Source organism: Calonectris borealis, chromosome 27 (genome assembly GCF_964195595.1).
Source record: "Calonectris borealis chromosome 27, bCalBor7.hap1.2, whole genome shotgun sequence".
Taxonomy (NCBI): domain Eukaryota; kingdom Metazoa; phylum Chordata; class Aves; order Procellariiformes; family Procellariidae; genus Calonectris; species Calonectris borealis.
In genome coordinates this window covers 6,142,158-6,165,666 of record NC_134338.1, presented here as the reverse complement: position 1 = coordinate 6,165,666, position 23,509 = coordinate 6,142,158, and the positions used below count along the sequence as shown (strand labels likewise).

The 23,509-nt window shown below is 44.1% G+C and overlaps 2 protein-coding genes across 10 annotated transcripts in view; both read left to right on the top strand.

The window, feature by feature from the left end:
• Positions 1 to 6,361, top strand: part of AAK1 (AP2 associated kinase 1) — an 85,000-nt gene extending 78,639 nt beyond the window's left edge. For 4 of the 6 annotated variants that reach the window (XM_075174566.1, XM_075174567.1, XM_075174568.1 and 1 more), the window contains one exon: positions 110 to 6,360. In XM_075174566.1, the coding sequence (XP_075030667.1) occupies positions 110 to 1,266 (1,157 nt within the window). In that variant the 3' untranslated portion in view covers positions 1,267 to 6,360. Of the gene's footprint in view, positions 1 to 109 lie in introns of all 6 variants that reach the window. The other 2 variants (XM_075174565.1, XM_075174570.1) reach the window with 2 other exon arrangements.
• A 1,471-nt stretch (positions 6,362 to 7,832) lies between these two features.
• NFU1 (NFU1 iron-sulfur cluster scaffold) lies at positions 7,833 to 23,111 on the top strand. 4 transcript variants are annotated; one of them, XM_075174564.1, is made up of 9 exons: positions 7,869 to 7,921; positions 8,143 to 8,186; positions 10,193 to 10,299; positions 13,104 to 13,239; positions 15,806 to 15,872; positions 16,721 to 16,835; positions 18,000 to 18,063; positions 20,358 to 20,532; positions 21,321 to 23,111. In XM_075174564.1, the coding sequence occupies exons 3-9, from the start codon at positions 10,206 to 10,208 to the stop codon at positions 21,366 to 21,368; spliced, it is 699 nt and encodes a 232-aa protein (XP_075030665.1). In that variant the 5' UTR covers positions 7,869 to 7,921; positions 8,143 to 8,186; positions 10,193 to 10,205; the 3' UTR covers positions 21,369 to 23,111. The 4 variants fall into 4 exon arrangements, with proteins under 4 accessions (XP_075030663.1, XP_075030662.1, XP_075030664.1 ...); XM_075174562.1 differs by lacking the exon at positions 8,143 to 8,186 and having other exon boundaries at positions 7,833 to 7,921; positions 10,174 to 10,299; XM_075174561.1 differs by lacking the exon at positions 8,143 to 8,186 and having other exon boundaries at positions 7,842 to 7,921.
• Positions 23,112 to 23,509: the final 398 nt, after the last annotated feature.

Sequence of the window (23,509 nt, the reverse complement as noted above, 5' to 3'; positions counted from 1 at the left end):
GTTTAAATCTGAACGGCATGACATTTCTCGTGTAATAAGTACCTTTCATTCTTATTTATGACTAAGGAGACGGAGCTTGTTGAGTAACACTCTTCTCTTGCACTTTTAGGTCTGCAGCGGGAGCCGGCCCTATTCCCAGTTGTAGCTCTTGAACTCTCTAAAGGACCTTCTGGCAGTGATGGACTTGCTCTGTACAAGGGTCAGTCTGAGATACTGGAGGTGAAAACACAGCACAACTCGGAGTCAGACTACTTAACAAGAGATGGTCCTTCAAGCAACAGCTCCTTCTACAGCAGCGAAGGAGAGGGGACGGACCACGAAGGAGATATTTTGGATTGTAGCGGGTCCAGGCCTTTACTGATGGATTCGGAAGAGGAGGAGGAAACCTGCAAGTTGTGCGCAGGGTTCCTGCAGCCTGCGCCCAGGGAAAGACGTGAGGCCTCCAAAGAAGATCCCCACTCCCAGTCTTCCCAGGCTAGAGCAGGGGAGACGCTGTTCCCTGCCTTCCAGTCTCACACCGGGGAGGTTTTTAACGAACCCGATGTTTTTGCCACGGCTCCTTTCCGAAGCTCGAGAAAAGTGCCTGATGAGGTGGATGTCTTTACCAAAGCTCCTTTTATCTCCAAGGGCAACGTGGCTCTTAGACATCCAGAAGAAGCAGATGTATTTCTGCGAGCCCCCTTCACTAAAAAGAAAAGCATGGAAGAGTTGACTTCCCATAGCATGTCTAAGGAACCGTTCGCACCACCTCTCTTCCTAAGTCAAGGAGGTGATGTCCAACACCGAGCTAACCCAATGTTCCCAAGCCTGGATTCGGCAATGCGTGGGTCCACGGCCTCGGCGAGATCTCCGTATCCCTCTGCCGGCTTTACTCAGCCAAGCAATCTTCATCCCTCTTCCGTAAGAGCCGTGGAGACCCAGGAAAACGTCCCTTCTAAAGGGGTGCTGCAAGAGCAGGGTGGCATTGCCAGCGAGAGAAACCAAGGACATGCGCTGCCCCAGGAAGCCGTGCTGGGCTCCGTGGTTAACAAGCCTTTCCGTCCGCAATCCTTGTCAAAATATTCCCGTCACTACAGTCCAGAAGATGGGCAGGGTCTCGAAGTCAAGCCCATAGCTGCTTACAAAGTGGTTTCTCAGACAAACAGACAGGCGATAGCAGGATCTGTCTCTGTTGCCCCTCTGTCTTCCAGGACTACAGAGCTGCCCGGCGGGGATCCGTTTGCTTCAGCACCCTTTCCTTCCAAAGCGGGAAAGCAAAAGCCTTAATCTGCTGTGAGCTGGGAGGTGTGCTTCCCGTAGGACCACCTCTCACAGGACCTTGAACCTCTTAGTTGAAATGAATGACATAGCAATATATATATATAAAAAAAAAATTATTATTTTTTGGTCAGAACTCTATTTGCAGTGATATATAGTTGAACCATTTTAAGTTATGTTAGTTAGTCTGAACGCCTGGCTCTCAGGATCTTCATATCCTTTTCAGTTGCTTCTTACCTTCCCCTTCCTCACTCCCCCATTTATTTTTCAGATGCTTTTCCAAACCAGTAATATTCCGTATTTTCTGGTCCTGGCTGGGGAAATGCATTATAAGATGAATGGAAAGGTTAATTAATTACAGAGCAAGTCAAGCGGGACTTGCTAGTGCTCTGGAAAGGAAGTGATTTCACAGGTTAAAGGGTTATTGCGCCTTCTTTCCTATGGGTGGGGACTTGTGGAAGAGCGCAAGGTTGTATGTTCCCGCTGCCTGGCAGCGATGGCAAACCTGGCAGTGATTCTGTCGTGTGTGTGTTCGTAGGTTCTGTGCACACCGAGTGAAAGCCGTGCAGGCGATGTCTGGTACCGGGTTTGTGCAGCGCTGACCTGAGCAGAGCCGTGGTACCGCGCATGCGGCGTTTCTTTGCTCGCTGTGGCGTTTCTTTGCTCGCTGTGGCGTTTCTTTGCTCGCTGTGGCGTGTCACATGTGGAGGTGCTTCTGCCCGGGTCCTGTGCCGGAGCCCGGAGGAGTCGGCGGAAGGACTCACGGTGCCTTCAGTCGCTTGTCTTGCAAACCCTCAGATGGATGAACTTCAGCAAAGCAATCCGTCAGGCTGTTACTATTGCTGTTGTTTGGAAAATGGACTGATCAGGCAAAGCGTTCAGTTTTACCTGTGTGCTTCCTGTCTGGTTTATGCCAAAGCGTAGGACCGAGAAATTTGCTTATGGTGTTGTGAAGGAGAGAGCCGTGCATTTTTACAGTATTAAAAATACGCCTTATGGAAAAATTTATTATGCAAACAACTCGATAGATGTCCTGATCTACATACCTCATTTGGTGTAATTCAGCATTCGCTGCAATCCGGTTAGAGTGATTTATACTAGCAGAGAACTTGACTCTATATTTGTAAATTCTGCCTTTTGTTTTCCTCTTGATTAAGGATGAACCTAAACAAAATCCATTCACACTCCTTTGGTAACGTTTGCTCTACTTCCGAAATATTGTGCTTTCTACCGTATTCCCAAAGAGAAAGACAACTTCTCACTGCTTCTTCAGTCACTGATGTAGTGAATCCTAATACAGTGTTTGGAGCAAAAGTCGCCCGGGCTGGCAGCTGGGCAGAAACAAAGCAGACTTTGCTCCCCTCTCTTTTCAGTAATGTAAGACAGAGATAAGAGCGAAACCTCCCACCTTTATTTTGCAAAATGCCTGGTTGCCTAAGTTGTCTTGGATCTGCTATTTCTGGCCCGCAAAGGCTGCTTGTAAGTGTGGACTGGCTTGCAAAATATCCAGTTATAGAGACTCTTTGGGCTCCCAGTCGCTGATTAATCTCTGCGGTGCAATAATCCTCCCTCCTAACAGGTGTTGGTGCTGCAGAATGTCTCCCAAGAAAAAATTTTGGTGGTTTTATTTTTAGGGACTTGACATCTACGGAAAAAATCCCCATTGACGCCAGTAGCATCTGGCCAAGTCTCTTAAAAGCCTTGCGGTGGCCATTTCCCAAGGGAGTTCATTCATTATCATGTGAGCTGGAGCCTTGCGCTGAGGGTAAAGGATGTATTTTGCGTTCGGGGGTGTCCCACGAGTGGGGGGACCCCAAGGCTTTGAGGTCTTTGGGCGTTTGCAGGGGCGTTGTTGGAGCAACGGGTAGGTTGCTGAGATCAGGACCGGTCATATCTAGATGAGGTTCCTGCCCTGCCCGCTTTCTGACTTGTTTGTACTTGGAAGGAAAGTCCTGCGAGTGCATAAAGATGCACGTGAAGGCTGCTTAAACAAAGCAGAACATTGCACAGGCCAGGGCTGACTCGCCGCTGACTTTTAAGCCCAGCGGCGTAAGGGGAGGATGGATGGAAAAACCCTGAACGCTGGGAGCTGACTAGCGAAGCATCTGCAAGTAGGAGTTACCAACTGCTCATGTTTCCTTTCCCCTCCCTAAATTCAGTTCCCCTCCAAAGTATCTCCAGTTGCAAGAGATGAGCCAAATATTCTGCTGGATGTGCTCGCCGTGGGGATTGCCTGGAAGGGAGAGGGAGAAGCTTGGGCTGAGGTCTTAAAGCCCTGGGTGGGGAGGGAGAATACTTGGAAGCCGGGAGGCTACGTTGGCTTGCACAGCCCAGTTGCTGGCAAATAGTGACTTGCCGAGCCCAGGTCAGGTCGAGTTGTGTGGAGCTGGGAACCTTCTGCTTTGCTCTGCTATGCTCAGAGTTAAGTAATATTGGTGCATGCTGGTGGTTTAGGGTTTTTTCTGTCCTCCATCACCACCTCTTGAAAACAGAAGTACTGTAAAGAAATTTCTGGGTTTCCCTTGAGATGTTTCTTCAGCAAAGCTGAGGCTGTTGTTTATTGTGTTCTGTTGTCGTTGAGTTTTCTGTTTAAATATATACCTGAAAGGCGGTTGTTGTTTTTGTTTTAAATATATACCCCCCCAAGTCGGTTGTGGCTGGATTGGATCAGTGAGAGATGCCGAGAATGACTGCGATAGCAAACTGTGAATTCAAAGGATACCAAGGAGACTGAGCGTGAGGGCCCAGATTTGGTTCAGCACGCAACCTGCGTCACGGCTGTGCGTGCAGCCAGGAGGCTGAATTTGGCCTCGAGCTGTTAAATTCGCTTGGGAAGCTGCTGGGAGGGAGGTCAGGCCTTGGCGGTGCAGGGATGAATCTGCGGAACAGGGAGATGCTTTGCTGGAGCAAGCGTATGAATAAGATGTGGGTTCAAGGTATTACCTCTGCTAACTGGATTCAGGTTCTCCTTCCTTTCCTTCATTTTTACTTGAAAAATTGCTTTTGGATAATTCTGTGAAACTTCTTACAATGCCAGGTCTTACTTAGCTGATGCTGGAGAAGCATTAGCCCGTTCCCCTTCACGCTCGGACCGGAGCCCCTTGCCTCTCGCCTGTGTGTTCGTATCGGCGAGGCAGAGACGAGCTGCGTGTAGTTCAGACCTTGCTATCCTGCACCGCCAGACAAGGGAGGAAGGGAAAATGCACCGAGGCGCAGCGAGGTGTGCGGGCTTGTTTACAGCCCTGATTCAGGTCGGGTCAGACTGAATTTCCAGCTAGCATTTTGGCAGCTTTTATGTTCTTCAAGCACTTTACACAAAAAGCAAGCTAACCGTGCCCCACAAGCTAATGATCCTGCCAGCATACATCCAGTGCTTAAATGGTTTTAAATCTCTTTTGCGGGGTGGAGGCAGCTTGTTGGTATCTCTGCATGTGACCTATAAAGTAATGGGACTTTTGGTTACGGTCAGAAAACTGGCGTTCGATGCCTGTTAGTCTGATATCCTTCTCAATTCCAGGCTGTATTCCTCCTAATCCTGCACTGCCAGTACTGCAGCTTCAGCGTGATGAATTGTAGGTGGAAATTTCATTTCCATAGTTTCTGAAGCTTACTGTTTTTAATGAATGTGGAAGAATAATGCTAATTGTTTTCTTTGCCACACAACCGGTGATCTTAATGAAGTAAGACCGGGATGGCCTCAATGCAGCGTTTTGAAGTCAGTTTTCTGAGCAGAACCACTGGTTTCATCTTTTTTTAAAGCTGTAGTAAATTCTGTTAACTGCCCTGGGTCCTCATGCACGGCCAGAGGGCCGCAGTTATCGCTGCAGTCCTGCGATTTATCGCTGCAGTCCTGCGACAATCTTAGATTCGGGCTGGGAAAGGGACTGGTTCTTACCCATTGCCAGCTTCAGCTTGAATGCACTTAAAGTCTCTCTTCAAAGTGATTAATCAGAGTTTCTGCATGCAAAAAAAATTAAAAAAGCAGTTGGCTTGGCTCTCTGTGCCTCACTGCCATGATGTTTGTACATCGCACGTGATGGGACCAGCCGCCCTGGTGTTCACCTGCACTTTCTGCAGCCTGCTGCAGTATTTTGGGGACTTTCCCCGTATCTCCCCTCCCTTCCAGCCAGCTCAGTACTAGTCATACGTGGGGTTAAGTTTACAATCTTAGTCTCTTGAAGCCAGCGCACACTCGGTGTGTAATGCACACTATGCATGGAGCACATAGGTGATATTAAGCTCGTAACAGCAAACCCGTGTAAGCAATCATGAAGCATGTCTCCAGTGGGACTTAAGCAAGCCTGAGCGAGATCTGTTTAATTGCTGATCTCTCAATCACTCCAAAGTGGTAATCAGTTACTTTAACTCAGCTTCCACCAAAGACTCTTGTGTTGGGGAGTTGAATTTTCGTGTTTGGTCTTTTTTTTTTTTCCTCATGGTGTTAAATCAAGGCCTTTCAGTACACCAAAAGACTCCAAAGCATTTTTACAGTAGTATCTTGACAGTGAAATCTTGTTCCAGTTCTGAAACACGTTCCTGAAACCTGATCAGCTGTATTAGTGTTTCTAAAAATAAGCCACGGCCTGTAGTTTCCATTGTAGGTAGGGTAAATACCGTCACACGCACCTAGAAATACTCCCCTGTGAAGTCAGAGGGATAACGATGATCCACTGTTCCCCGATCCCTCCCCTCCAAAGGGAGAAATAATTCCTCGCGGGGGTGGGGAGGGCAGGGTGCTTGCTCCGAGGTAGGATGCAGCTGGTAGAGCATCGCTACGTGCCGAGTCCGGCGGTGAAAGAAACTCTTGTTTCTGCGTGGAGTGGGAAGCCGGAGCTGGAAGCGTCCGTGGTCTCCGCTAACTGTGACAAACAATCTGTGACTCGTGGCCTAAGAGCAGCGTTTCCTTTGCGCCGCGCTGTTATTAAGGCAATTCTTAGCGGTCTTGGAAGTACCTCTGACTTGCAGATTTGATGGAGTCAAGTTTTGCACTCCGGGTGTGATCATCTGTGTTTCTGGTAATCATGATGAAGAAATGTTCGAGTTGTAAACTTATGTACATTTTATTAAAACTGTATCTGATTACAATACATCTTCTCCGCTGTGCATTCCTTCCCCCCTTCCCATGCGAAATATTTTTGCTGGATACAAAGAATCTGGTTTTTAACGAGTTCTTCCTCATAAGGTACTGAACTCGCTCTGTCCCTGCTGTTTTATCTGGCAGTTGTGAAGTCAAACTGATCTCACTGCTATGAGCAGAGGCTTTCAGCAGTGGATATTCCAGTTTACTGGAGAGAAACCTGCATGCCTAGGGCAATGCTACAAGACAGCGCAGAGCTCTTGAGCCCTCCCTGCAAACACAGGAGCTGCTGCTGCAAGCGAGGCGGCGCAGAAGGAACCCGTCCCCGAAGAGGAGCCGCTGTACGTGAGCGCAACGGTCCGTGACCGCCCGCTGCCGTGCCGAGCTGTGCACACGTGGGGGGGACACACAGGGGTGTCCAAGAATAGGTTTTGGCAAAGCCCGGGGAAAACGTGCTTTCTGTGAGCGCAGCTGCCTGCCAAGGTACAGCGAATCCAGCGAGGAATGACTGAAACGAAGGGCTGAAAGTTTGTTTAAAGAACTTTGTTGGATTTTTAGGTTGTATTAGTTAATTGTAAGAGAATAAGCAGCTATGATCGGCCTAAGCAGCTATGATCGGCCTAATGTAAGTGACTTTCTGGTCCAAAATTGGCAGGACTATAATCACACTAAGGGGGGAAAGGCAGCCGTGGCACAGGCACGAACTGGAACCTCATCATCTTGCTGAAATTGCAAATGTGTCTCCTTCCTCCCCAGGGAGACTCTTCCTCCCCTCGTTCCTTGTGCAACAACCCTGGATGTTGGCAGCGGCTGCCACCTGCAAAATCAAGACCTTCCACCTCAGACATTTTGTGCTCAAAACAAACGCATTACCTCTAACCTTTTCTGCAGCCCCCGTCTCTGGAAGGTTACTCGGGAGTGGGCTAAATTTGGGGGAAAAAAAAAAGGCTTTTTGTGTTTTACTGGGCTGGGTGGCGAGGCCTGGTCTGGAGGGGGCCGTTTCGAAGCGCTGCGTGTGGTAACCCATGCTGCCCCTTCCAGAGGGTGACAGAGCGATGCCAGCAGCTGGGACACGGACAGCGGCGCCTCATCGCCCTGGAATGTGCTGCAATGGTAAGAAGAAAGTCCCTATTTTTTTAAAAAAAAAAAAAAAGTGTTACTCTTGGGGGGGGTGGTTTGGTTTTAGAAAGGAGGGGGGGAAAAAAAAAAGTATTTCTATCTTTGTATTTTTAGCAAAGACGCTGACTGCAGGAAACGTCCCCTGGGCGGCCAGGCCTGCTCCGGCGGGGGGTGCCGGGGGAAAAGCGCTCCGCGCGCCCCGGCTGCACCGCGCGCCCCGGCTGCACCACGCGCCCCGGCTGCACCGCGCGCCCCGGCTGCACCGCGCGCCCCGGCTGCACCGCGCGCCCCGGCTGCACCGCGCGCCCCGGCTGCACCGCGCGCCGCTCCCGCCCGCCGCCGCCAGGGGCCGCCGCCGCGCCTCGGGCGGGGCGGGAACGGGGCGGGGCGGCAGCGCGCGGCGGCCCTGAGGAGCGCCAAGATGGCGGCTGCGCGGTGGCTCGGCGCGGCTGCGGGGCTGGGCGGCCGGTAGGTGACCGCGGGGCTCCCTCGGCTCCTCGCTGCCCCGGCCCGCAGGAGGGAGCCCGGCTTTTTCCCGGGGGGATCCCCTCTCGCTCTTTCCCCGTGTCGCAGCGAGCGGCACCGCGACCTCCCGGGCCGCGCCGGACTCTCCTCGCTCTTCCCCTTTCCTTCCCCGGTGCCGCAGGGCGGACGAGGGTGAAGTTATTTCTTCCTTCTCCTCGTCACAGACGGGCAGCGAGAGGCTGTTTCTTCCCCCAAGCCCATTACAACGGTGAGGCGTTAATTCCCCCCGACACGCAGGTGCTGAGGGCCTTCCCCTGAGGGACTGTTCACCCCCCTGAGGGACTGTTCACCCCCCCTGCGCACATAGATGTGAGTAATGAGGGGTGATTCCCCCCACATGTGCTCAGGGCCGTGCAGCGAGGGGTGATTCCCCCCACATGTGCTCAGGGCCGTGCAACGAGGGGTGATTCCCCCCCACATGTGCTCAGGGCCGTGCAGCGAGGGGTGATTCCCCCCCACATGTGCTCAGGGCCGTGCAGCGAGGGGTGATTCCCCCCACATGTGCTCAGGGCCGTGCAGCGAGGGGTGATTCCCCCCACATGTGCTCAGGACCATGCAACGAGGGGCAGTTAATTCCCCCCCACATGTGTTCAGGACCATGCAACGAGGGGCAGTTAATTCCCCCCCACATGTGTGCTCAGGGCCAAGCAATAAGGGGAGATTCTCCCCTGTGGTTGCTAAAGACTGTGCAATAAGGGGAAATTCAAAGGACCATGTGGTGATGGGCACAGCTCCTGGCCCATGCTGTGGACTATAAAATGGACTATAATCTTTATTGCCCAAAGCTAAAGGGAAAAAGGAGAACTTTCCTCTTGGGGGACCTTCCTCACGCATTCTGTTGTGGTCTCTGTACCTGCTATCAAGACCACAAAAGCAAGCAAATAACATGATTTAGACCTTTTCTGTGTTTATGTCTCCCTCACTCGCAGCACGGAGGTCCATTTTGTTGTTGGAGCTTTTCTCCTGTTCCCATGTTTGAGGAATCTGGGCCTAGGTGTAGTGCTTCTGTTCTGATTTATGACCCCCTGAGAGTCGGTCTCCTCTCTCAGTAACAGCCCCTGCAGATGTAATTTAGTTTAGCTGCTTTCCCCCCTCTGTACCTGATAAGGAGGAGAGAAACCAGGTAATAGTCCTCTGTATGTAATATTTATCTCTGCAATCTGTGACACGAGGTGGATTTTGGTTACATTTTCTGATTTTCTCTTTGCTCTGAAATACCTGGATGCTGTTGGCTGTGCATATAATTACGGAAATCAATGTGCAATAGTATTTACACTTTTGAAAGGTAGGCCTGTTACTCCATCACTCTGCCTTGCTTTTTCTCTTAATGTTTTTTCCTTTTTTCCCCTCTGCTCTCCCCCCTGTTAGCTTCATCTGAGCAGATGACACCACCCCTATTTTGACTGCTAGTGCGAGTTACGTGGCCAGTATGGAGCAGGGCCTCTTTTTAACTGGTCTGGTTTCATTCTGGAACAGTACTTGTACTGGAATATACTGAATTTCTTTATTCCCCAAAGGGAAGAAATACATAGAGGTGGACAGGGGTGAGGTATGGCTTGGTACGTGTAGCTAGTAGAGTTTTTATCTTTTATCCAAATGTTGTCCTGGTGTTTTTTTCTTATGAGTATTGTTTGTGTAAGAGTAGCCATTGCATTACCTTTTTAGCTTGTCTTGTATCTTATCTTCTAAGAGTCATATAGGAGAGCCTTATGTTTGACCAGCTAAACCCACAGAGTATAGGAGTAAATTCTAGCCTTGATTTAGCCTCAGGTGCTTGGAGTTGGATCATCTCAGCTGTCTGTAATCTTCTGAAAATTAGGTATTTAGTCCAAGCTAGATTTCCAGGTGCTCGTTACTGTCCAAAGGAAGAAAAAAGGCTCCCTTAGGGTGATTTATCCTCTTCTGTTATAGGTAAGTAAGGTGATTTGCTTGTCTTTAGTGACTGTGAAGGAGTCTAGATTAATTTTTAGGTGGCTAAAATTGGAGAGTTATGTCTGTTTTGTTATGAAATGAGAGAGAGGGAGCACTGAAAAGGAGAAAAAGTAAAGGATGTTTTGTGATCTAGCCTGTGAGCTTGCTACGTTACCTGAGAGGTTTAAGGTAGGTGAGCGTCTTGCTGAGTTCTGGGTTTGCTAGAAGTGTGTGAAATACTCTTTCTGTGGGGTAGTGCAAACTTGCAACTTGGAAATTGTTAGTAAAATTATTTTTCTCTAGGTTCTGTCGTACGATGTTAAAAGATCATAATTGGACAACTCAACAGTCTTTCCACCAACTTGCACAAAAGAAACCGTTTTTTCCATCTGCAGTATGGCATAATAAAGGTAAATACTAGCTAAAAATCAATAGGTGATTGTGAGGTTTTACGTCTTGTGGTAATAATGAAAGTCTACTCTTCTTTCTGAAATCTGAGTGTGATAACATTTCCCAGGTGGTTTCTAATGAAGTGCTAGTGCATTTGGACATTTGGAGCTTGGGGAGAAGATCTGGATGGCTCACACTGTGCTTGATTATACATGTTTTTCCTATGTCATTTGGCTGCCAAGACTTATAAGGGGCTTTGTTGGTGCAAAATATTATTTGGGCTTTGCTGCAGTTCTTAATTCAATTTCTATCTTAGTGTAAATGTATCCCTTGTGAAAGACTGCGTTGCCTTCTGTCCTGCTTCAGCTGCTGAGCTCTGCCAGATAAAATTGCTGGCCATCCAGATAGAACCTAGCAAGGATGAAAGTGAAGCCTTTTATTCTTAGAGCTGCAATATTTTCTTTTTTTAATTTTCCCCCTCTTGAACATGCATCCAAGTGTGGTGCATTAATGGCATTCTCCGTTAATATTACCTGCAACTTGGTATTACCCTGAAAAAGCAATGTTTAAGATTGAGTTCGTTGTACCTACCATTTTTTTGGTAGGCTGTAATGCACTGCAGAAAAACATTGTGCATTTGCACCTGCGTAAGGGATTTAGCAACTGCCCTCCAATGCTGCGGCAGAAAGAGTCTAAGACAAAAAAATTCTGCAGGTGCTGTTGCATGGACGTAGTCACAAATGGAAATCTTAATTAAATGAGTCTGCTCAGGCAGAAGTTTCTTTTTAATTTTTAGTTCAGAGAAGTCCAATCTTACCTGGTCCAGCGCTATTTTTTCTGTTTCCGTTCTGATCAACGGGCAGACTCTGACGAGTAGACTTAGTATTTTACCTGCTTCTGCAAGTGTCCTGCTAAAGTTGGCCTCTATTTGGCATCTTCCTCTTACCTTGAGCAGGTGGCAGAAGAGAATCATAAGCAGGTATACACGGCGTTCTGCAGAGGGTTGAAAGAAACGATACAGATGTTTGATGTAAATACAGCCAGTTACCAACTACTGAATAATAAATTCCAAATGGGTTATTCACAGCTGTGCAAAGAACTCTCCAGGTTGATTAATGCTTGAAAAACCTGGTCTTAGGAAAGCAGATCTTCACCTGCAGAAGACACTCTTAAAATACAGCGGCTACCCACACGGACACCTTTTCTGAGAGCTGATACAGCCATTTGTGTTTTAGGGTGTTAGAGATGCCAGACGAACAATGTACGATAGCTGTTAGTGACCCATTGCTTTCAAAAAACGGGCAGAGTGTACTCCATTTACGCCATCCAAATCTCCCGTTGTTGGTTATTTGTAAACTACACTGTTACGCTGGATGTGGTTTTGGGTGCCAGCTGGATCTGGAAGATGAGTAGTTCTTCCATCCCCATGGATAAAGCTGACTAGGTGCTCTATCAGGATTATTCTTTTCGTATTAAAACTAAGTACTTCCGTACTCACTCTTTTTTCCTTTAAAAAAAAAAAAAAGAAAAGAAAATGTAGTGTGTGCGTACTTTCCCATTGTGTATGTTCAAGTCAAATGGGTTGTTACCATGACAGACGCATGCAGTAACAATTTGGCAATTTATAAATAGCGTGATTTGTCATCTAATACTAGGGAGTCATGGGCAAAATGGCAGTTTACGAAAATGAAAATGTCAGCTCTTTTTGCTGCTTTAAATCCCTCTATTGCATATTTTTGAAGTTACGTGAGCTTGTTTCTCAAGTATAATTTATTTATAGATACTAGTTCCTAGAGATTTTTGTTTTTAAAATGCATATTTTCTTTCCTGAATGTTCGTATATTATTGTGTTACTTGATGTGCAGGGAGAGTTAGAACGAAGGAGAGCTAGAAAGAGAATTGGAACACAGGAAACTGTCCCTAACCGATGTTCGGCTTCAGTGGGACATCAGGGATATGCTGCGTGGACACGTCTACAGGAAAATATACTATTAAATGTACATTATTAAATGTAGAGTATTAAATTTTAGTCAAGATCAGGTTTTATTACACTCTTCTAGTGAAAGGAAGACCCATGCTGCAAAAGGAACTTCAGTAAAAATTTATCTTTTAAACATCTTTACAAGGGAATAATTTTATTTTGAATTGTTTGGTCAGTTCAATTCCTGGAGGATAAGCGATAACTTACAGTAATTTTTCACTTTGTGGAAAATATTATAAGCAGGGTGTGGTTCACTGTAACTGTTGTTACGCTTGTTTTTCTTTTTTTATGATGCTGAAAAATGAAATAAAAACCAAACCCCATAAATCACATATATCTTGAAGAGAGGGTTAGCAACACTGAGTATGCTTTGAATAGGAAGTGATAATGCTGGAAGAGGGACTTCGCAGCATTTGGGGATCATAAAATAAAAAAAACCCTAAACACAGCAGAGAAATGAAGGTTGCATCTCTTGGCCTTCGGTAGAAAGCGAGGATGGTACTGGCCTCCTGCGGTTCACTGCTGTTGCAGTAGGACGCTTTTTAGTAAATAAAAGTTAGCAAAAGAAGCAAAGACAAGGTTCCATTGATCATCTCGCTCCCTGTGGGATAACATGCCTGTGTGTATCAGCCTGCATGTCAGTCTGGAGGTTTCATGGAACCCACTGCACTGTGTTTCTAAAGTATCACTGCTGCGCGGGTGCTGTTTGCTATAGCGCAGTCATCGCCCTGGTCTTGGCTTGCTAAGTCACCGGGATCCTTGACTTTCATTTAAGCTCACTTAGGTTTGATTACATTATTTTTCTTCTTTTTGTTTTGTTTTGTTTTTTTTTTTAATTTCCAGTAAGAGGCATGTTTATTCAAACTCAGGACACACCAAATCCAAATAGTTTGAAGTTTATTCCAGGGAAGGAAGTGCTGGAATCGAGGACTATGGAGTTTTCCACACCAGCGGCAGCATTTTGCTCACCTTTAGCAAGGTATTATTAAACACATCATAATTTGTTTGGGGGACCGGTATGGGCTGTGTGTCTACAAGTGATGTTTTTAAGCACAGCTTCTGATCATTCTGCTCCTCCTTATACGCAGGAGCAGCTTGGTTGGATTTAAGTTTTCAATGCCACTTTATTCGTGCATAAAATTAAAGCTGGGAAGATTGTTATTACTAAAGTCGTCTTTCTGTGTGTCTGTACTCTCCACGGCTATCACAGCAGAGTGCATCATGGTCTAGTTGGTGCAGCTGGACTGAGTGGTATTATAAACCGGTATTCTTGAGCAGTTGCTGCATCCCGGTGAGATCTCTGGCCCTGATTTTGCGAAATCGTTCCCATCAGAACACTCTTAATTCAAGTAGTTGCTTGGAAATCATGCAACTTCTCAGAATTGGGAAATAGACAGCATAAGGAAGTAAACAGTCCCCAAATACTACGAATTAAATGTAGTAGCTTGCTTGTTTTGGCAGATGTTGGTGCTAAAACCTGAACTTCAAAGCCAATGGATTTTTCCTTCACAAAAGGTTTTGGTCACAGGAAAGCCAGTTCTGGCCCACTCTTTCAGCCTGGATCTATAACAGGTCTCAGGAGTTGCAGCTTTCAATACCAAAATGCATAATCTGGAGTGAGATACTGATCTGAGCAGATAATCAATTCATATCATCTTGGTATAGGAGGGGTTTGGAGCACCATCACGAGCCTCTCTGGGAATATTTGGAAGCATCCTTTTTGCGTGTTTGTCATTGCTTTCACATTAGCCTCTGAAAAGAAACTTTGATCTGTTATATGGGTGGAAGGGCTTCAATTTGAGGGTGAGATCCAGAAATGCTGCAATAGCTTACCTCCGGAGATCCCAGTTTAAGTCATCTTTGTGTACGTTGGAAGAATTGTGTGCAAAAGTAGAAGCTGTTCCATGTGGCAGTCTCTCCAGGAGCTCTAGGGCTATCAAATATGCAGCTCATAACGTTTCCAAAGGTCTCTTGCAGAGTTGTTTGAGAGCAAACAGGATCTTTACAAGCAAAGCTCTGTGACTTAAAGTAATAAATACAATGTGAAAGGTTTTTGAGGACATCAAAACATGTTAGCGGAATGCTGAAGCTGTAGGATCTGATTATGCCAAAGTGCATCAGGTTGCAGAATGCAATCGACTGTCAGAAAGTGGCTTTTTGTTGTCATATATCTGCAAATAGACGTTTTCATCAAAGATGATGTATGTGCTAGACTGTGTACTGTGGCAAAACAGCTTGATTATATGTTTTGTGCAGGCTAATGGAAAAAAAATTGCCTACTATATATCATTAAACCCCAGATTATGGTTTTTGTAAATGGAATACTCGTTTATTTTAAAAGGAAATATTAATTTTCCAAAGAAGTAATAAAAGCTTCCTGGAGGGCAGGGAGGCGGGAGAATTATTTAATTGATCTGGGATGGTTTGGTGCACTTGCATAATTTCATTATTTAAGTAACTTTAAAATCCAGTTGGTGTAGTGATGTAAAAGCCCAATACGTGTATAACTGTTTCCTGTGTGGAAATTCTTTCAAATGGGTATTGTGAAATCTCTTCTGTCATTTTTCATCACACATACCTTTGTGATAAGACTTCCAATTCCTTCATTCATTGCGTTTTTGATGTTTTCCAGTCTTTCAGGAGAATATATTTTTTCTCTGTTTCCCTCCCCTAAATTACAAAAACACTCTTACAGCCTTATGCTGTATTTAACTCTGGATGCTTCCTACTTTTAATGATTTTATTAGGGCTTTTTTTTTTTTTTTACTCTTCGCGAGTAGCATCATTTATTTATTTGGTAGATTAATTTGTTTGGTTTTATTTACAATTTGTGGAAATTGGTCTTTACATTCTCATTCTGCATTTTATACTTAAAATATTGTCAAAATTGTGCTCTTTCCTCCAAGTTCTTGTGTTGCTTTGGTTGTGTGCTAATTTACCACCTGGTTGTTGGGTGCTGTATGGGGCCATCTCAAGCAATTTAGTATGAATCTTAAGCCTTTACTAAATCTTCAGATTTTTCATGTGCCATACAAATCACTAAAAATATTGAAAATTGCTCACAAAGTGAGTTGGTGTGTTGAAGCCTTGTGAACTGCTTGGCGCTAATCCTTTTATTTAATGGCAACAGAATTGAAGGCAGTTTTTATTGAGCTCAACTACTTCAAATAACTTGCTTTAATCTCAGGAACATTCCTTGTGTTTGCACTAGTCCTACCTGAAACAATAGGTACCTACTGGTTTTGATGCTGATCAAATATGTTTTTGTATACGGAATATAATTTTGCCTCCAGAGAAGAACTGGAGGGAGAGTAACTCTTTCACACATCTTGTGGAAAAGTCCTGTAAGATGTGTTCAGTTTTACTATGTACACTGCTTCACAGCAGGGTCTCCTGGCTCTTGCTAAGCCGTAGGTGAAGAAACTGCGAATTTCTCTTAATGGTTTTGATTCTAGTGCTTATTTTTGTCTAGAAATGTATTCTAGAACTTCTGTCCTGTTTAGGAGTTTGCCTGAAATGTGTGCGCATTTTTGTTTTCTTAACAGACAGTTATTCAAAATCGAAGGAGTTAAAAGTATTTTCTTTGGACCAGACTTCATCACAATCACCAAGGTAAGCAGAACAGAGATTCAAATGTACTGAAATATGAGCTGAGATTCAGCTAAGAGGTGGCCATAGAGAAGATCCAGTCAGACTCTTGGACATCCATAGTGAAGGTACCAGAGGCAATGTTCACAAGCGGCATAAAGGGAATTGTCTTTAATGTAAAAGAAAAAAAAAATCACAATGTGTGGGTAAGCAGGAATAGGTTGCCCAGAGAAGTTGTAGATTCTTTGATCTTGGAAGTGGTCAACGTTGGACTGGACGAGGCCCTGTGCAACATGGTCGGCTTGGAAGTTGGCTCTGCTTCGAACGGGAATTGGGGCTGGATGGCCTCCAGGGAACGCTTCCGCACGAGACGATTGTGTGACTGGGATGGAGCACGATGCAGGCGGTGGTGTGTTTACCCAAGGTGTGGAGCTCATGTCAGCAGAGATAAGGTGCTGCGTAGTAACCGTGCAGTTACGCTCTTACTGTGTGAAGAGCAGAGGGCAATTCAGTGGATGATTTGGCTCAAAATTAAATGGAACCAAACAAGCTTGAGTCACTGAAACAGTTTGGTAAAAATAGGTGTCGAATAATGTATTTAGGAGACTTAATTTTTCACCTCTTTTTAGCTAATTTTAATAGCGCTTGGCTTGCAAACAAGGAAACCTTTCTGTTGACTGTTATAAATTGAGTCTTACTGAACTTTTTTGGTAAAGCTGAACTTGACAAAACTATGAAATCGAATCTGTGCATTAAGTGTGAGAGCCCGTTACGATATTTTTAACGTAAGGAGAATCTCTGCGTAACTTATTGTTATTATAATAATAATACTCTGTTTTTATTCTTTTTTTTTTTTCTTCTGATTCTCATAGGAGAGTGAAGACCTGGATTGGAACTTACTGAAACCAGATATTTATGCAACTATAATGGATTTCTTTGCCTCTGGCTTACCTGTAGTTACTGAAGAGGCACCTAGGACCGATACAGGTAAATCAAATTCTTCAGGAAGAGGCCAGTATCTGCCTTGGGTTTAGTTTTTGTGACATCCAGAAGAGCATCCACTTGTCCCTCAGAAAAGCATGCAAGAGAATTTAAAGTGAAAACTGCAAAAATTAACACAGGAGAGAATTTGCAGGACGCGTATGTTCTGGTGGAAGCAGTGCTGCACTGTCTAAAGGTGTTGCTTACCCATGAATGTGAAGCCTGGTTCTCATCTGCTGGAGTATGAGGAGTATATCTTCGCAGGAGCTATGCTGAACTATGTGTTTTGGCAGTATGGACCAGGTTCTGTTATCTTTGTGTGTGTGAAGTATTTTTGCAAGTGCTGAAGCTGTGTTTAGAAAGCCATGGGGTGTTACTGCAGGCCCTTTTTGTATAGGCACCTACAAAGGGTTTTATTTCCCTCCTTAAATCAAAAAAGAGTGCCCACGCTTAATGTCCGTGTCTTAATGATACGTGTATGGTCTTAAATGGAAAAGACATAGTAAGAAGTCTTTTCCAAACTGTAATGGAAAGTAACTGAGACTAACTTAGAATTTAACTCAAGGGCAGTATTTTGCCTTCTATTTTCTTATTTGCAACTTACCAACTTAAACAATTTTTCCAGTGTTTTAAGGAAGATTATGACTATTGAGTTCCTCTCTGCTCTGTTATGTCTGGATTTAATTTCAATATTAAATAGACTTCATTTTATTTGAGAAAGTTGTCTTTAAAAATGCTTCTGCGAGACTACCACTGAGCTTAAACTGGCATCCAGAGCTGCTAACCCCAGACACGTTGATAATTCTTCTCCTGCTGAATTTTTCAGGTTGCTGAAACTTTCCTTCTGAGGACCCTGCCTTTACCCATGCATCCTTATTGAACGTCAGCTGTAGCTTCCTTTAAAAGGTGGCACTGCTATTGTCTGTTAAGGGCTTTGCCTGTTGAGAAGAGCTCTGAACCAATACTGGGTTTTGTCGGCGAAAGCCTGGGATGTAAACAAGGATAATGCAGAAAAAGATACTTACTCTGAATTAAGACTTCTGCCTTTTGGTTTCAGTCATCTCAGCAATGTTTTTATGCTATTTCATGCTGCCATTATGGATATACAGTGTTAGTAATCATATCGGAATTCTCTCCAAGTTCTGATTGGTGCATTTTTCTTTTCCCAAGCTGCATCAGAAGAAGATGATGAAGTTGTACTGATGATTAAAGAACTGCTGGATACAAGAATAAGGTAAACCGGGAAAACTACTGCTAAATGGAGTGAGTTAGTCTTGGGGGTTTGGATTTATTTAGGGAACAGTGCATTTTTCTTCGGGTATGTGTGATTTCATGGTTCAATATCTAGTGAGGGGGTCTGAAGTGCAAAACTGGCCAGAGTTGAGAATGCCGTTTCCTCTGATTGAAAACTTTCTATCTAGTTTTGCTGTTCAAGCAAACTATGTGCTGAACAGAGTCCTTATTGCTGAGTGATTTTTAGAACCGTGTATAGTCTTACCCTCCATAATCCATTTAAACAGGTCCATTGGGTTTAACCTGGCTATTTTTAAATAGTGAAAACAACACAATCTTTGCTTTTACAGTAACTCCTTTTTCCCCCCTCTGTTGTATTAATCTCTGTCTTAATTGTACTGGTCCTTCCCTTCCAAGTATTCCAAAGTAGTTTAGCCTCTCGTATCATACCCTAAAGAAAAATGTACTAGTGGGTTTCCCTCACCGTCTGGGCTTCAGTGGATTTTGTCCTTGCATTCTGTTGCAATTTTATTGGTATTTTAACACAGCTTGGTTTTAGAAACTGGTGGTAACTAATGAAGTCTCAAGAGTGACTATGGATCATGTTGTTTACCTGAAGTATATTTTTATGCTCATTAATTGCCTTCCAAAGTGAACTGAAAGGAATAAGCAACTTAACATTTTAGATGCAAGGGAAAATGTCTGATGTTTTTCTGAAGCTGTGATATGGGATGGTGACATCTTCTCCGCCTCACAAATTACAGGAACCAGAAACTTTTACGTGGGTCAAAGTCACAGAATTCAGTTTGATTTTTTCCAGAAGTTATGATGAACTTGGGCTTTTTTATCTCATTTTTTTTAAATGTTGCATTTTAAAAGTGATATTTAAAAATACCGTTTTGGTTATGTCACAGCTTGACACATGGTACTCATTAATTTTCCTGAAAGGAAAGAGGGAGAAAAGCAGAAATAAGCTGGAACATTTTTCCCAAGCGTATGTACTAAGTGTTGAAGCGTGTAACCCAAGCATGCTGTTGTGTAAAGCCACGATAGAACGCAACATGCAGGAGGCCCTGCTCCTGCTGGGTATGTGGTCACTTAAGCTCCCTATGGTATGTTAGTCCTTGATTTCCCAGTGGCCTTTTGTAACGGTCATGGAATTTCTGCCCAAATTTCTGTTTTTCCCCACCTTTTTCTTTCATTTCCTTCCCCTGTACCCCTCGGTGGACCAAGAAGCTGTTGATGAGAATATTAGCAGTAGTGTATCTTACTTCATTTTATAGCCGGATAGTTTACAGAAGCTATATATAAACCAGTGGTACATACAGAGCATTTATTGTTTAGTCGATCAAAAATACGTGCAAAGAAGTTGTCAGAAGGTGCAGGATGGAGGGAATGTGGATCTGAAAAGTCCTGTAGTGTGCTGAAGAAGTTCATTTCAACTAAGAAAAATGGCATTTTTAGTCATGTGCTTTGGCTTTCTGGAATGGAGATAATTTGCTATGGTGAGTTGTTAATAAATGTGTCAGATTCATAGATTATTCTCTTAGGAGTGTAGTTCTCAAAAGAGTTATTTTGGAGATCAGTATAAAGAGCTTCTGTTAGAGTAACTTGATGGTTTTAGCTGGGTCTGGAAAAATGTTGCTATGGGAATACAGTTACAATGCTGGGCATTTGTTGCTTGCAAAAGGAGACCAGGCTGCAGAAATGCTAATAGTAGTGGGATGTGATCTTCTCAGATGCTGGTTTCTTCATCTGTTAGCAGGATTAAGCTTTTAGATAGTTGGAGTTTTTTCCTGTCCTGCGTAAACCATGGTGAACTGTGTATTTATTTATGGAAGCACTTGAGGACTTCTTATCGCTGTTCCTAGTCAGGTAACAGATGCACATGCACCGTGTGGTAGGACACACACCTATTGTATTTGGCACATAACTGAGGCAGTCATCGTTACACGTGGAGAGGGACTCAAGGCAAACCGGTATGTCTTTGCAGGCTGAATCAAGCTCTGCTCTAAGGTGCTTACCCTCGCTCCTGGAATTTCAGTGATTCCTTCGTATGCTGCTGCCTTCATTGCAAATATATTTTGCTTAATGTCCTGTGGAAACAGAGTAGCCATCGATGTGAGAGAGTCCACTGAAGTATGAGTTGTTGGAAATTTGAACCAGAGAAGGAGGGCTTTAGTTACTGTATCTTGACAGTTCTTTGTCTATATTAAACTGAGCTTTACTAACGATTCCTGGAAGGAAACATATTTCAGCTATACTTGCTTTAAATTGAGTATTGTGTTCCATCAGGCCAACAGTGCAAGAAGATGGTGGTGATGTTATTTATAAAGGCTTTGAGGATGGGATTGTGCAGCTGAAGTTGCAGGGTTCGTGCACCAGCTGTCCCAGTTCCGTCATCACCCTGAAGAACGGGATACAGAACATGCTCCAATTCTACATCCCTGAAGTAGAAGGCGTGGAACAGGTGGGTTGGTGAGAGAGAACAGCGGTTTTAAATGGAAGAGAAGGTCCTTCTCCCTTTCCAGCGTAGACAGGTTGGCAGTTTAAGCAGGAGTACAGGGTATATAGATGCAATTTTTCCAAGTCAGAAGCTGTATCTTAGCAAAAGATCCAGAACTCTGCAGAGTCCTGTACAACCCCATGCCCCAAAATATGCTGGGGACTGCCTGGCTGGAAAGCAGCTTTGCAGAAAAGGGCCTGGGGTCCTGGTGGATGCCGAGTTGAACTTGACCCAGCAATGTGCCTTTATGGCAAAGGTGGCCGACAATGTCCCGAGCGGTATTAAGGGGAGCGTTGCCAGCAGGCTGAGGGAGGTGATTCCTCGTTGGACTCTCTCCAGTATGCCCACGTCCCTCTTCTACTGAGGAGCCCAGAACCGGGCGCTCTCTCTTTGCCAGTGTTTGTTACCTTTGTGCTTTGGTGACTCTGTGTGGTAGTAAGGAACAAGCTCTTGTCCCCTAAAACGCAGATTCTTTTGCTTTCTCATTAAAAATCTGATACGCTGTAGTGATTGTTCTAGTGGCCTTTGTAATAACTTGACCAGCTCCTATTATTTCAGCCACATTTCCTCCTGGCATTTTTGATAGCAAGTTTTTCTTACCTTCTTCATGTGACCATTGTCATTCAGTGGTGTAGAATAACTGCTGTTCTCCTTGGGTCCAGCAAGGATTTAATGTAATAAATTCTCTATGCAGTCCTACAGGACTGAGAGTTTAAACTGTTTACCTAAGCTACTTCTGGATTTGATTTCAGGTTGTTGACGACGATGATGACGTGGAGAAAGAAGTAAATTCTACCTGAGCTAGCATCGTCTGTGGCCAAATAAGTATTTACCTCTTGGTCTACGTAAACCATCTTTGTGCTGAGGAACAACCAAATTTGCCTTTCTTTTCAGAAAAATAGTTGCATCTATATCTGTTAAAATGTATCATCAGTTTAAGCAGTTTGTCCACTAATTTATTAAATGCCCTGCATTCAAAAAAGAATCCTTCTGCTCTACTTTGTACTATATCTTAAGAAAGAAATGGTGGGCTTTACAAATGGTGATGCGTCTCTCCATTGTTCTTTCATACAAAAAATTCAAGACTGAAAAAAAAAAAAAAGGCAGAAGTAAAGTTTCTTGACTGTTTTTTGTGCAATAGAAATATTAAATGTTTATTCCCCCAAACCTCCTTGTGGGGCTTGCAGGACTATCATCTGCCCTTGCTCTATAATTGGGAAATTCAGGAATGTTAATTTTATCAAGTCTTGGTAAAAAGCTTTTGATTCATATCAGGGTTTTGTGTGAAAAATAACCCATAACTTCAACTGTTCATTTTAGCAGATGTAATATTGCCATCACTTGTGCAAAGTTACCTACTTGCTCGCTACCACTGTGCAAAGAGTAGCAACAGAAACAAAAAATGTGAGTTGTTTGTTATAAAAATCATATCTTTTAAAATAAATATTAGAAGATGATGATCCTTATCAGCTTTAGTAAGTAGAGAGACTAATTAGCTTATTTAGAAGTAAAATTGTTCAGCCACCATTAGTGGTCTGTTTAAACTTGCAAAAGATGATTTCTCAACATAATACTCCAACATCAAGATGAATGTGCAGTGCTTAAGGGCACAAATTACATTTGTAGGATAGCAAAGAAAATTAATGTGTTTACCTATGCCATATCCTGTTTGTTCCTTCTGCGGTGCCAAAGAGCGCAGCGTATGTGTAACTTGGCTGCCCTGGCTGAGCGAGGGAAGACGTGGCAGAGCAGCACACGTTCCAGTTTTAGAGTCTATGGGAAGAGAAATATTTATTGTTCTGAAATTGAAATACGTAAATCAGGCTTTGCAAGTACTTCTGTTTACTTGTGTGTGTAGGACTTAATTTCTTCCTGGTGCCTAGCTTTAGCAGATGGCTTTGCTAACGGAAGTACTATTTCTTCTTTGTGCTGCCACAATCGAGCCGAGTTTGCGGTCATTATTTGGCTTATGGTTATAGTAGTATTCCCTGCGTGCAAGGATTTGACAGCCTCGGTATGTTCCCCTCTTTCACTCCTTGCCAGTGTAATTCCACTAAGTGCCTAAAGGGGATTAATTAAGTCAGTGGAGAATCTTTTATGTAGCATGCAGATCAGCATGTGGTAGCCATAAACTTCATATTGCTTGTTAGAAATTTGAAAATAAATATTTTTAGCAAAATATTTCTTCAGCTTTCATGGAGAGTAATAACCTACAGTCATTTAAATTACCCACTCAGGATTTGGAAATTGGTTTGAAATTACCGTGTTTTCTTTACCCTGTTATGAAGTACGCAGTGCCTGATCTTACAAGTATATCGATGACAAAATTCCCCTCGAGGTAGGCTCAGACTATCCAAAAGAGAGCTTGTGCAAACGTTATCGCCATGTTCTTTGTCAGCAAACCATAGAATGGCAAGTAATGTTTCTGGTTTCTCAAAAACAGGGCTTTTTAGGCCTAGTTTGTCAATTTAATGCACTATATAAGCCAAAACTTAAACAGCAAGGTAGCTGTTTTATGTGTTAAATAAAATGTATCTCTTAAAGATGTAGTCTTTATTCTTCAATCAAGCAGTACTGATCTCTTCCAGGTACAGTAAGGATCCAGTTCTGCTGCTGTCTTTGTATTTCCAGTCTTATTTTTAATGGGGTTTCGACTTGTACAAATAGGACCAAATTAAGCCTGCGTGTACTGAGGCTGAAGATCAAGCATCTTGTGATCTTGAGACTGAGGAGGTTCCATGTCCAGCATGTTTCCTGTGTGCTCAAGTTCCTCAAGCTCTGTCGTGGAGAGAGACGCGCGTAACGCTCGCATCCCATCCTCTTTTATCTGTTCTGTCCCACTACAAAGTAAGCTCTTTAGGGCAGTGGTTGCATTTCTACAGCATAAAGCGATGGGGGGGGGCTCTCCAACACTGGGTAAACGAAAGCAGAGGGAGGGGGT

What these genes read in the sequence shown, in the direction of transcription:
- NFU1 (XM_075174561.1), top strand. Translation starts at nt 7,875, where the DNA reads ATGGCGGCTGCGCGGTGGCTCGGCGCGGCTGCGGGGCTGGGCGGCCG. An exon ending in TTTTGCTCACCTTTAGCAAG is followed by an intron (nt 13,240 to 15,805) that starts GTATTATTAAAC and finishes TTTTCTTAACAG; the next exon opens with ACAGTTATTCAAAATCGAAG. An exon ending in ACTTCATCACAATCACCAAG is followed by an intron (nt 15,873 to 16,720) that starts GTAAGCAGAACA and finishes TGATTCTCATAG; the next exon opens with GAGAGTGAAGACCTGGATTG.